The following is a 13244-nucleotide window of genomic DNA, read 5'->3' on the forward strand; positions in this document are numbered from 1 at the left end:
CAATTAAAAATGTCTTGAAACAACTTACCTTTCAAGAAGTTTCAGCAAAGCTATCATGTTTCTGTAGAGAGGAAAGCAGATAGCTATTCTTTTGTCAGCCTCAAGGCTTTCATCAGTACATGTTTTGACCGCATCTTCAAAACAAAAGTATAAATCAAGCCTTTAGACCTCAAAGCAATGTCAAAGTTATTTGAAGCCTTAACATAATAAAAAGCCTCATTTAACATCATGAAAATACGTTAAGTGTGGAAAGATATTTCTGAGAATACTGCTTTTGCAAATTATTAAAAAAAGGAAGATGACCATCTTTGGAAAAGCTTTCTTAACACTTATCACCACAGTGCAAAGATGGAAGTCTTTCAAAAGTTTCATCCCTCGTTCATTTAAAAAACAGGAAACATCCTACCAATGAAACGTTAAAGCCACACTACAGATAGCGGTGTATCACTGTATTTAAAATTACATTCCAGGATTTCCAGCATAGCTGCTGAAAGCTATTGAGACAAAAGCTAATATAGGATATAATTTTCCTTCTCAGCGTAATAAAAAGTTACCCAACAACAAACATCCCATAATGAACACCCTATTATCATGGCTAGACTGCCTTCACTCCCACTTGGGCTACTCAATCTATCATTGAATATTTCCACACTGCGTTACCACCTGCAGCATAGATACATTCTCAGCGGCAATTCAATATTGCTGCTGGCTAACACGCGAAGTACTGACATTTATACAACACTATTATAAAGTCTATCTCTGGCAGTACCACAAGTTAAGAATTCAATTTCTAGAAGAAACTGTATCTTCATTTTACATCTTTAAAAAATTATTCAGTTCACTTAAACTTTGAATGAAGACAAACACATGCATTGCTCTGCCTCTTCTAAGGAAACATACTAATCTTCCAGGAAAGTAACTGTCCAATAGGCACATCCCATTGACGGCAGGGAGGGTAAGACAGAGGACAACAAAAGCTTGGCTTTATGCTTGCATAAGCCCAAGACGACTAGCAATGTCATACTGTCACAAGCCACTGGTCTTTATCTTGATAGAGTATCATAGTTCAGAGAAAAAGCTATGGCTTTGAACCATAGATGAAACACTCAGTGTGTGTGTGTGTGTGTTAAGTACCCAAGAACATGGACTTTCCTCACCACTCTGTTGAAATCAAGATGAAATATTCACTGGATTAATCCCAATGGCTTAACACAGTCATCAGCAATATTGCACTGCCTTGAAATTCCAAAAGTTGGCTAATATTTCTTGATTTACAACAAGTGAGTAATGTATGAAGTAGTTTACCTCCTTAACCTTACCTTCAAACATAGCTAACAGCGTATCAGGATCGGTCTTAACATCTTGAACTGTTTGCCATGGTATTAAAAATGGCTCTTTGTTCATGATCCTTGAAGGACTGACATTAGCTGGATCATAGAACTTGACTGGGAGAATGCCGAATTCAGTTAGATGTATGTAAGCCAGCCAAGCCAAGCAACGGTCACTTACAGTAAGGCGTTCTGATATTATCTTTTCATTTGCTGATTTTAAAGCATTCTGTAAAGGTTAAAAGAAATATAATGTATTTCAACCATAAAATCTTTAACATCTAAGAATAAGAAAAGGAAACAGGAAGAGTAAGTTTTAATATTCTCAAATCTTTTCCATAGAAAAGACAGGAAGTAATTCTTTATGTCAATCATGATTATATTTGGCTTATGTGAATGTGTGACTGTATTCAATTTGTATAAATAATTTCTAGTAACAGGTTTAGAAAAACTGTAGAAGATTGTTATTTTGAAAAATGAACACAGATAGACTTTGAAAACATGCATCTCCTAATGTGTTGCATTTTTCTGCTTAATTCTTGGACAATTATTTCCAGTTGCATAAAAATAATACATTAGCTCTAGAGACAACTTATCTACAAGTTGGATTCAGCTTGCTATATCCTACTGGGTTTTGTGGTTTGGGGGTTTTTTTGTTTGTTTGTTTGTTTGGGTTTGGGTTTTTTTATTAAGTTCTAGTTATACTTCTAAGTTACAGCTATCCAAGTCTACTGAAAGCACCACCATCTCTAGACATACCGTTTAAAAAAGTGTTGGAAACATTACTGAGAACAAGGATACTGCTTCAAATTTTCCTATCAGTCATATGCAAAACTAGAATAGCCCAGTTAAACTGGCAGATCCCAAATAAAATCATTAGAGCATGCAATTAGACAAAGTCTAAACACAATTGCTCCTAAAACAGAACAGAATCTCATGGCTAGTGATGTGCCAACATTTTTCTGGATAAATGCAGTACATTCTAAGAATGCACTTTCAAGGGAATGAAAGTACTTGCAAATCTAGGCAAAATTCAGCAAAAAAAAAATTGTCCTGTAATAGGCAAAAACTGAAGTTTCAAAAACATTTACCTTTCAAAATATTTACTTAAGAAAATCTGCTTTCAAGTTTTCAAAGAGACACACTGCTACTTACTCTGAAGTAGCATTTACTTAGAAATTATCTTAAGTACGGTTAAATAATCATGCCCCCAGACATTCTTTTCAACTACACATTTCAGATGAATATAAAAAAACCCCAAAAATGTTTGGGTTTGTGATGCTTTGGGGAAAGGTAAGGGAAACCAACCCATGTTATTCTCCAATATACACTGGATTTCCATGTCAATTCGACACAAACTGAGTTATTTCTCCCTCTGTTCTTTTTGTTCATTCAGTCAAACACTCAGAGTTACATTTATCAGTACTGCTGTGTTTAGAATAGCTTTTGGAGGAAGTCAACACAGCATTACACTTTTCTGTTTAAACTGGAGCTAGAAAAAAGCATTACGGCCTTAAACCACACAACTGAGAAAAATGTTTTAGTGTGTAGCAAGCAACAGGTGCCACCTGCTGGTAGGAATGAAAGAACTTGCAATTGAAACTACAGCAGCTCCCACTTTTAGTAGGAGCTGATGTCAGCACTCAATTTCTCACCATCATCCACCACTTCTATTTTCTACAGAACAGTAAGAGTGACCTAAATTCTTTCTACAGTCACAATAAAAGCCTGAGATAACTCCATGACTTTGGAGTTCATGGGATTAATAAAGTCTGATTTAACAGTCTCCAAATTCTGGAGCAGGGCAATACTGTTACATAATATCATATTATGTTCTTTCCCAAGAACTACTGGTTTGATAATTTCTATAGCAATAAACATTTGAGTACCTGAGGCAATACATTACTCACAGGCCCTTCACTGCAGAGAAGTGTTCTACGGCTTACCAGAAATCAAAAGTCAAGAAATTTCCTGGGAATTATTTTGAGACGTAGTGGTCTAGGCTATTAGCTACACAAGCAAAGCAAAATAGGTAACAAAAACCTGAAAAGTATATCCAGATTTTACAATGGCATCATATCTCAAAACAGAAGTCTCTAGGAGAATTACTTCATCAAACAAAGGAAGGAACAGTTCTTCTAAAGTTGACACTACCAGAGTCACAGGCATTAGAAAGGTAAAGGTATGAAGACAATTCCTGGGGTGGTAACCTGGAAGTTACCTGCAACAGAACAAGAGCATTCTGATGTCTTCCTGTAAAAAGGCTCAAGTGAACCCTGTACAGGAGAGTCTCCAGCAGCTGAAAGGACAGGAGATTTGGATTTTCTTCTCCCCCAGTCACTTCCATTAGGAACTGTAGCATCCTCCCACATACGTAGTCTTTTCCATCAAAGGAATTCTCCAAATTCAAAAACTAGAGAGAAGTATTTCTTATTAATAATAATAATTATCAGAATATTAGTAAAGCTTCTAGGTTAAAGTTTAAAATCACATGAATCACAAACTTTAGATAACGTCTTTCACCACCTTGTGAACCATATTTCCCTCCCTCACACCAAATTTTCACATTAAACCTCAAAAAATACTGTTTAAATATTAAAGATCAAATAGTCAAAGTTAAATTTTGAAAGCTTAAGTAACAAAAAAAATAAGAAATGTAACATCTTGATTTTAAATAACTTATTACCTGAGGAAAAGTGATGATTTCTACACATATCTTGCAAACAGAACTTTGAATCACTTCATTTTATGAGCAACTTTTGAGTTTTCAAAAAGCTATAGTGTTTTTCGTTTCACACTTTCCCTCTCACACGTACTGGTTTTCTACAGTAGAGAATGCACACTATTGTGCTGGTTTTGGCTGGGATAAGAGTTTCTCCATAGCAGCTAGTATGGAGCTATGTTTTGGATTTGTGCTGAAAACAGTGTTGATAATACAGGGATGTTTTCACTACTGCTCACACAGAGTCAAGGCCTTTTCTGCTCCTCACCCCACCCCACCAGCGAGGAGGCTGGGGGTGCACAAGAAGCTGGGAGGGGACACAGCTGGGACAGCTGACCCCAACTGATCAAAGGGATATTCCATACCATATGACGTCATGCTCAGCATATAAAGCTGGGGGAAGAAGGAGGAAGGGGGGACGTTCAGCGTGATGGCGTTTGTCTTCCCAAGTAACCGTTACGTGTGATGGAGCCCTGCTTTCCTGGGGATGGCTGAACACCTGCCTGCCGATGGGAAGTAGGGAATGAGTCCCTTGTTTTGCTTTGCTTGCGTGCGCGGCTTTTGCTTTCCCTATTAAACTGTCTTTATCTCAACCCACGAGTTTTCTCACTTTTACTCTTTTGATGCTCTCCCCCCCATCCCACAGGGAAGAGTGAGCGAGCAGCTGTGAGGGGCTTAGTTGCCAGCTGGGGTTAAACCACGACATACATGAACATTTCACATACACTTTTTTTTTTCTTTTTTACTTACTGTCCACCAGATTTGATAAGAGGGAGCATATTCCACTGCTGTTTCACACATCTCCTGTATCTCCTCCTTGGTTCCTCTTTTTGAGAAGAGTCTGAGGTAATGACACCAAATTTCAGGATTTTCTTTGTTGTTCTCAAGGGCTCGAGCCAAAACATTTAAAGTAGAATCTAAACACTCAGACGATGAGCTGTAAAAATTAAACAATTAAAAAAGCACTCACATCAACTGTGTTACTATTATGACTTACACAATATCAAATATGAAAATGGATGCTTAGAATGGAACCGACACACAGTCAGCCATCTTTTTTTTTTTTTTAAAACATGTGCTGTCCTTTACTATGAAAGTTTCGAAGTTTCAGTAAGTTTTCATCCTTCAAAGGTTATTACTAGGTGCAATTATCATAGTGCATGGAAAAATAAGTTTTCTAGGAAAAGAGTGCTAATTCAAATAAGAGTCCAATTTAATTGAAAATGGATAAGAGTAATCTGTAAGCAGAAGTCTCAAGCTGCAATCACATAAAGGCATTTATATCATACGACTTAAAAACTTAAGTAGAAATTTCAAAGGCTTAATAAAGTTAGAATATTTTTGTTACATATTTAATTTCCTTTCTACAGTCATCAAATATAAGCCTTTATTTCAGGTTCCTATGCATGTCATGCAGGTTTTCTCTGCCTCTAAACCATTAAAAAAAGGAGATTTTACTTCCTGAGATAACTATCATGAGATGATACCAGCGAAGTAATACAAGACTAGCTCAAATAACTGACTATATTGCAAACCACAGAGCTGAGCTTTAATTCATAAACAAGCTTCCATAAAACCACAGAAAGCTTCTGAGGTCACATTTATTCTGAAAACATCTTTAGTAATTACTTTGCATAGACATTTATGAGAGGAAAAACACATGTCCCAAAATAAAACTAACACAGTTAACCATGTGTAAGTCTGAAGCCTTCCCAACCCCTTCTATCACCACTGCCACCTACTAAACCACACAGTTTCTTCAGAGTACTGAGGCAGGGGGAGGGAGAATAGGGGAGGTGGCTGTTTTAAAAAAAACTTGCATTGTCTTCCATTAGGTTTTCTCCCTTCTTTTCTTGGTCTTTTTCCAAGTACGCTTATATTTAGAAAGTGTGCCCTTCTCACCCTGCCACTTGCTGATAGTATTTTCTTTGAGTACTGGCCCTTCCAGTTCTATCCCTGCTAGTGTTCAGGCAGCTATTGATATAGCTAAACTGATCTTTTGCTACAGCTGCTCCTCTCCATTCCCCTTCCTCCCTGCTGCAGCTGCTTATGCCAGTACCTCACTATTAAAATCGAAGTCAATCTCTAGAATGAAACCATCATGACAGAATTCCTACTGAAATTATCTGATTGCCAATAAAAACATGGTACCCTGCAGAATAATTTAAAGAAACAGAAACTAGAGAAACTTAGAAATCCAAAAGTTAAAAAATTACAAAATAAGAAACTGAGTGCTCAAGTGGACCATTTCTAAAGGGATAAAACCATACAGCAGAACTGTTCTTATAAGAAAGCTTTCTGATGAAAGTCATTTCAAACATTATTCCAACCATTCACTCCAGAGGAGAAACTGATTTGAGTTTATTGGTCCCCTACTTTATTACTGGAAGTACAACATTCCACTGTAATCTTGGGAATACATTACGTTGTGAACTTTTCAAACACAGTTATTTCTCCCACACTACTTTCCGTCAACTTCCGTTCTGAATCAGAACCTACCTAAAGATAAACTGTCAGTGTAATTTATTACTCGTATACTATACTGCATACAGTAGGAAATCTAATCATTTTTTAACCTACTTAGGTAATAAGTTATTTGTGGCATTGTTGAAGCAAGTTCTTTAACATCAGAAAGGAAACTTGATCATAGCAGCTTGGGTAAAGCACAAAATCAAATCTAAAATGTAGCAGACTTACCCTTCATTTTGATTCAAGTATTTGTATGCAAGTTTAATCCAAAGCTGTACATCACAGGGGTTTTCTTGGACACTTGCCTCCAAGTTGGAAATGTCATCAGTCTCACTTGTAAAATACCGGACATCATCTGGAGTCACCACGGCATCAAGAGCTGGAACTCTTTTTTTATGTTCTGTGGGATGGGCTAAAAAAAAAAAGTTTCTTTGTAAAATTAGAACTCACACAAGGGGTGGCATTTATGTATTTCAAGTATAGCCATTGACCAGAGCAAAATATGGTTATTTCAACATCCTCTAAAACTTAGAACTGTGTAGTCTGTAGAAAACTGGTTATATTTCAAACGTGAAGGCAAGAAATAAATAGCAGTAAAAGGCTGCTTTGATCAACAGACACCAATTAAGGCAGTTCATTAGGCAGCATTTGGAAATAGGCATCTCTGACAAAGAAAAATTTATCTCAATTCTGAGTCTCTAGAAATCCTTTTTACAGGATTTGCTAACAAATCCTAAAGCTCACACTTGCATGAATCACATGTGAAACACTGTCAGGTTACTGACACTCCAGCAAGCTTCCAAGTCTCAAACGCTGTTTAACAGCGGCTTTTTTTAACACCTGACATCAACACCAAATACTAACTCTGTAAAAATTTAAGATAACCAAACATATCAAGTTTCACTACTTATACTTCTGGGAGGGAAAAATAAAAATTAAAAAAATTCTAATAGTCTATGGGCAAAACTGAAACATTCTAGGGAAGTAGTTCCTTCTGTTCTTCTTAAGAACAGGTAAGTACCTTAACTTCTAGTCACACATTATACTAGATTTTTTGTCCTTAAATACAACAAATTCAGGTCAAACTTTACCCAAAAATTTATGTTTGCAAATAAAGTTTGCATGCAGGAAATATGAAGTCAAGAGAGCTATTAAAAGCACTGGTTTTCTTAAGAACCACTTTAAAAATTAGGTGTTGGGAAGAGGTTGGTAGGTATTTCCCCCCAGTACTCCTTTTTAATGGATGCCACATCTAGATTACCATATTTAATAGGTCCAACGAACTGTTCCTCTTCACTGCCACTACTATCTAACAGAGGTTTTCTCCAGTACTTTGGTCTCCATTTCCTTTTATCTTTCCATGTTGTAAACGGAGGTGCTGTAAACAAGCAAAGTAGTAGAAATTCTTTTTACTTTTCTGTATTCAAGATTAAAACGTCTTTGCTAATAAAGATTTTAGATAAAAACACTCTGTGAGTGCAACGCAAGTGTGTAAGTCTTAAGGCTATTTATTTAAAATCTATTGTGCTCAAGTGCATAAGTCACTTTTCCAAACTGGACTCCAAAACTATTATATTATTGCCTTAAAACAAACTCTGCTGCCTTTAATTTACCATAAGCAGAATTTATAATACTGAGATAAATAAACTAAGCCACAAAAAAAAAATTCTTGGTTTACAAAATCATCAAGGAATATAATTAAAGTTATGTAATTTTAAAAGTTTATATCGTATTTAATCTACCATGTTACTTACTGTGACTTTTACTCTCATTGACATTGCTGGCCAGAAGAACAGCCATCTGATCCACGGACATACGGTCTCTGTTTATACCAAAAAGTTTTTCAACATACTTTTCTGAAACAAGAATATTTGTATCTTAGGTAAACACTTAAATGAAAATGGATAGATAACATAACAGCAATTTAGCACATGAATTCATGAAATATGACTGCTTCAAGAGGTATGGTAATTTAACATACTAGAACAAAGAAATGAAAAACTGAAAGAGTTCTGCTCAGCAGCTTGTTTATATAGCAACAGCATTGTTATAAAATTCCAGCTCCACTGAAACAGACCAGTCCAGTAGTTACAAAGAGAAGTGAGAAAGGGGAGAGGGAAAGACTCTGTGCCTATTGCTCCCCAATCCCCTCAATTCCAGCAACACTTTATTTTTTTGAGCGAAGTGTTCCACAGATCAATGATTTTTTCTTTCTATAAAGACACCAAGGTAACTACCACTACAAAGGACTGAACTGGACAATTGCAGAAACTTAATTTTTCATATAGCTGTATCTTTCGCATTGCTTTGCATCAAAGTCCTTGCACCCAGAGCTTTTAATGAAAGCCATTCCCTTCAGAAATTAATCTTTGTATATAAAAGTGAGTAAGAGACTCTTAAAAACCTGTAGCAGTGCTGATTTCCTCATCAGTGCTTTTTTCTGAACAGCCAATCAGTTCTAAATTGTAAGACAGAATATCCTGAAACAGCTGCTTACGGCTAAGAGTGCAATCTTTCATGTGCTGCCTAAAACAAACAAATAAGCAATTAATATATTTATCACAGCAACAATTTAATAAGGCTTATAACTAGAAAGTTGGTTTTAGTACACGCTAGGGTAAGGCATAAAGAAAACGATACCCACAGAAAACACTCTAGCCTGCTTTGAAATTTCTGTTAAAGATGTCTGGGTCTTCTCTAAACTTAAGCCTGCATCAGTAACTTAATCCTAGTCTTCATTATTTCACTATAGCCTTACCTCTTTAAAATAAACCTCTACACACTCGCTTTGCACTAACACAAAAACACAGTACTTAGAACCTTCCAGTTCAAGCAAGGTAGTTATAAGAATTAGGTATCACTTTGTATTTAAAAGATTCAAACTATGGTTTGATGGTAACAGCTAAAAGCTGATCCAAAAAGCTGTCTGCCACCAAAAAGGGCAAAAAAAGAGCTAAAGTCAACTCCTATTATATTTTTCCAGTAGTTAGAAGTTTCCAAATTGAGTTTATTCTTGACCAATTTGTATCCATTTGCTCTTGTACCAACTTTTAAAATATACTGTGCAACATTGTTTAACAAACTATTTTTAATATAATTTAACACCAGGCTTCAGAGATACAAACTTAGCCAGTATTTTCCCAGAAAATGAGAATTCCACTACAATAGTATTTTTTTCACATAATCACATAATATGCTTTATTTCGGTTAGCAGCACAATACATCTCTAGTGTGCTTCACAGTATCAACCACTACCTGAGGTTCCATGATGGTCTGAAGTTATTCTGAAGCTATAAAGCAAGAGGAGTCCCATCTGAATTACAAGGCAACCAAAAGGTGAAATATTTGCTAACAGTCCATACTGTTTTTCTAAATTTACATCTATAGAGCCTCCTTTTTTCATGGCTTAGATGAAAGGGTTTTTTTCCTGCCAACCAAGTATCTGCAATAGGGTATTAAAAAATATCTTTCTTTTCTAGAACTTGTGCATAGGATCATTAAATCCCATGAACGAAATGAAAAACATGCCTATTTTGGTCTTTGAGTCAGACATCTAGAAGAGAGGTTTAGTTCAAATGAACAAAATTAAAAAGAACTCACCACTGACAGTCATCATCGTTACATGTGCCTGTTAAATCAAAACGGCAGAAACACTGTTTTGGCTCAATCATATTGCTATATGTTACTGAACTGAGGTACAATTTCTCCTTGGTTCGAAAATACGGACTAAACCTAAAATGAAACAGTGAATTATTGTGACAAAGCTTACAAGGCAAGACATGAGTTTTACTACACAAAACATTTTTAAAAAATAATCACTTTTTCTGTATTAAATCTTATTATTTCCAAAACCCTACTACTAACCAAAAGCATCGCTGACCTATGAGTTAAGAGGAAGGTGAAAACAGTGGGAGAAGGAGGGAACAAAACAGTACTTCTCAATCTAAAAAGATTCTGCTCTGGCGTTCTCTTCTCCCTTAGGTGCCGAGCTTCATTCATATAAAAACAGGAAGTGTATTAAGCATCCAGTAGTGAAAGCAAACTACTGAAATTGAATTTTACTTTAGTTCTAGAAAAACTACACTCATGCCCTAGTCAGCATAAGATCAATGTCAAATGGAAGTATAAAGAGAACCGTTAAAGATTAACCTGAAAAAACAGTGAAAAAATCCACATCAGATTTTAGAACATGTAAACAAACAAAAGCCCTTCTGAGTTGAGCAGATTAATGCTTGTTTCGGATCTTTAGCTAAAGTTTGACTATGCCAATTTTGGGATTTCTAGCTCCTTAAGGAACTGAAGCCATAACTCACAAGCAGTTAAAATTAATACTCCTTTATGATGCATCCTCCATCTTTTGCTGCTTAAGAATATAGAAATAAAAAACCTGAAGCACGTGGTAGGATTCAACTGCTCCAGTTTAAATTCCAGACTTTTGTTTTCTACAAGTTACTGTGTAGGAAAAAAGCTCTTTTTAGTCAAAAGGCAGATGTGTCAAATTGATTACACTTGCAGGTGCCTACTTTAAGTCAAGATGAATCACTGTGGTCACGCCTCTTTCCACTGAGCAGGAATCCAAAAATAGGTGATTGGCTCAATCTTGACTCAGACAATGTAAATCCCAGCCAAGTTTACAGACTGCATAATTGAAATACGCTTCTGTTAAATTTTTCCTGGATTTTAGATTGCTTCATATCGGATATAAAAATCCTGTTTTCAAATGCTTAACTATTATTTTTAAATTTAGTTATACCAAACAACAATCCAGTTGCAGGGAACAGAATGCAACACAATGTAAAAGCAGCATGCTGCACAAAAGCACAGAACTCCTGCATACCAGGAAAAGTAACTAAAATCATTAGGTTCTCTAAACTAGACAGGATAGTCAAGTTTCTCACTGCAACTCGTCTTTCTGTACATGCTTGAGTATGAAGGAAGAGCAATGAAGAATACTTGAACAAGAACATGCATACACAGAAGTCAAACAGCTGCTACAGTCTTCATACCTGTAGGATTTAAATACTAGAAGAGGACTATGATACGGTCCAAATGGAAATGGTTTCACTTCAGTTTGTTTATTTTGCGATGTAACAAAATCCATGTCCACTGAAATTTCCTAGGAGACAGATAAACAGATATATAGCAATTGCAATACTACCTAATAAAGACAACCTTCATATTTAGTTTTAAAGCATTTACCTGACCACATAACAGATCTTCCTTAGGTACTATAAAGGCAGTACTTTTCACTAGCAGCTCTTTCAAGCTGTCAGCTTTAGCATAAAGTTTTTTCAGTTCATCAACATTCAACCCAAGGAACAGCTCAGGCTCCTCTGATGCCTTTTTAGAAAGTTTGTTTATAGTTTCTTGTTTTGGAGTGTCCATATGTTTAAGATTTGGTTTAGTGAAGGAATTAGATTCTCTGAAAGATCTCCTTCGTTCTCGGTTTGAATTAGACAGAACTTCATCATCAAAGTAGTTTTCTTCACTGTCCAAAGACAATTTATCCTGTGTAAGATCATGAAGTGATGGCTGAGGTAATGCAAATTCAGATTCCTCTTCTGCATGAGGTGCAATATTTGATTGTTCCTTGGTTTGAAGCGCGCGGGCCTCTTTCAATTTCTGAATCTTCAGAGCATATTCATACTCTAGTTGCTGTAGTCGTTTTTTCTCTAGTGCAATCAATTCTGCTGAATGCTTTTTTGGACTTGATGCAGGGGAGTTCTCCAATTTCAACATTTTGCTTGGCTGAAAAGAAAAAAATTCCCTTTATTTCATTTTCACATTTACTGATCTATTGACAGGAGATAAATGAAACATGGGCAAGATATTTAATTCAGAGTTTATGAAAACATATTTTAAACTCTTGCCAGAAAATTTCAACAAACAGCAGGAAAACCACAAAAGAGTTTGCCACAATTCAACTGGCATGTTTGCAGGTTTTTCAATAAAGATTACTCTACATCATGTGCGGGGCTTCAACAGAAGTTCTGGTCACATTTAAAGGTAAGCTATAAAACAAGTATACACAGGGCGGGGAGGTGGGGGAAAACACAAAAAGAAAAATTTACAAAAATATTTTAGCCTTGTTTTTCTATATTTTGTTTTCAACAAGATCAGATCCCCATTGCAGCATCTTTGCTAGATAGTTTTAACAAGATCACTGATGTCTACAGACAGTAAAGTATTTCCTTCCTTCCTTCACAGGCACATAGCTCCTCTTATTATTTATCTATTAATGACATTCCCCTGGTACAGAAATGCAGGCTTTGAACAGTTTTCTTTTTTAAATGCTTAATGCTTTTTCTGTTGAATTCTCAAAAATACAGGAAACCAACAGGAAGATTCCTACAGCACTTTTGAAATGTTTTCCTATTTTTCTGAAATCCCATTTGAACTAAGTTTCCTAATCAAAATCGGAACTGTTTTTCAAGTACAGCATGGTTTAAAAGCATGCAACAGACTTACTCCAAGATGATCTTGCTCCAGTTTTCGTTTCCCAATTTCCTTACTTGCTACTGCTTTTGCTCGAGCAAGTTCTTCCCCATATTTTAATGCCAGAGCTTTTTTTACTGTAACTCGTTGTTGAACTTTATGAATCTGGGGGGGAGGGGGGGGGGGAAGGAAAAAAAAAGAAATACTACAGTAAGATGCAAATTTTCAGATATGACCACATAATAAAATATAATCAGAAAAGACATAGGAATTAATTAATGATTAATTCA

General features: G+C 35.9%; 1 protein-coding gene across 1 annotated transcript in view; it reads right to left on the reverse strand.

The window, feature by feature from the left end:
* ZFC3H1 (zinc finger, C3H1-type containing) overlaps positions 1-13244 on the reverse strand; it is a gene marked incomplete at its 5' end in the record, with an annotated part of 41167 nt that overhangs the window by 10549 nt on the left and 17374 nt on the right. The window contains 12 exons of the mRNA XM_009585865.1: positions 29-134; positions 1320-1557; positions 3550-3741; positions 4801-4987; positions 6748-6931; positions 7781-7897; positions 8274-8375; positions 8924-9045; positions 10120-10251; positions 11526-11635; positions 11719-12267; positions 12988-13119. Coding sequence (XP_009584160.1) covers positions 29-134; positions 1320-1557; positions 3550-3741; positions 4801-4987; positions 6748-6931; positions 7781-7897; positions 8274-8375; positions 8924-9045; positions 10120-10251; positions 11526-11635; positions 11719-12267; positions 12988-13119 — 2171 coding nt within the window. The remainder of the gene's footprint in view (positions 1-28; positions 135-1319; positions 1558-3549; positions 3742-4800; positions 4988-6747; positions 6932-7780; positions 7898-8273; positions 8376-8923; positions 9046-10119; positions 10252-11525; positions 11636-11718; positions 12268-12987; positions 13120-13244) is intronic.

Source organism: Fulmarus glacialis, unplaced genomic scaffold (assembly GCF_000690835.1).
Source record: "Fulmarus glacialis isolate BGI_N327 unplaced genomic scaffold, ASM69083v1 scaffold5719, whole genome shotgun sequence".
NCBI classification, from domain to species: Eukaryota; Metazoa; Chordata; class Aves; order Procellariiformes; family Procellariidae; genus Fulmarus; species Fulmarus glacialis.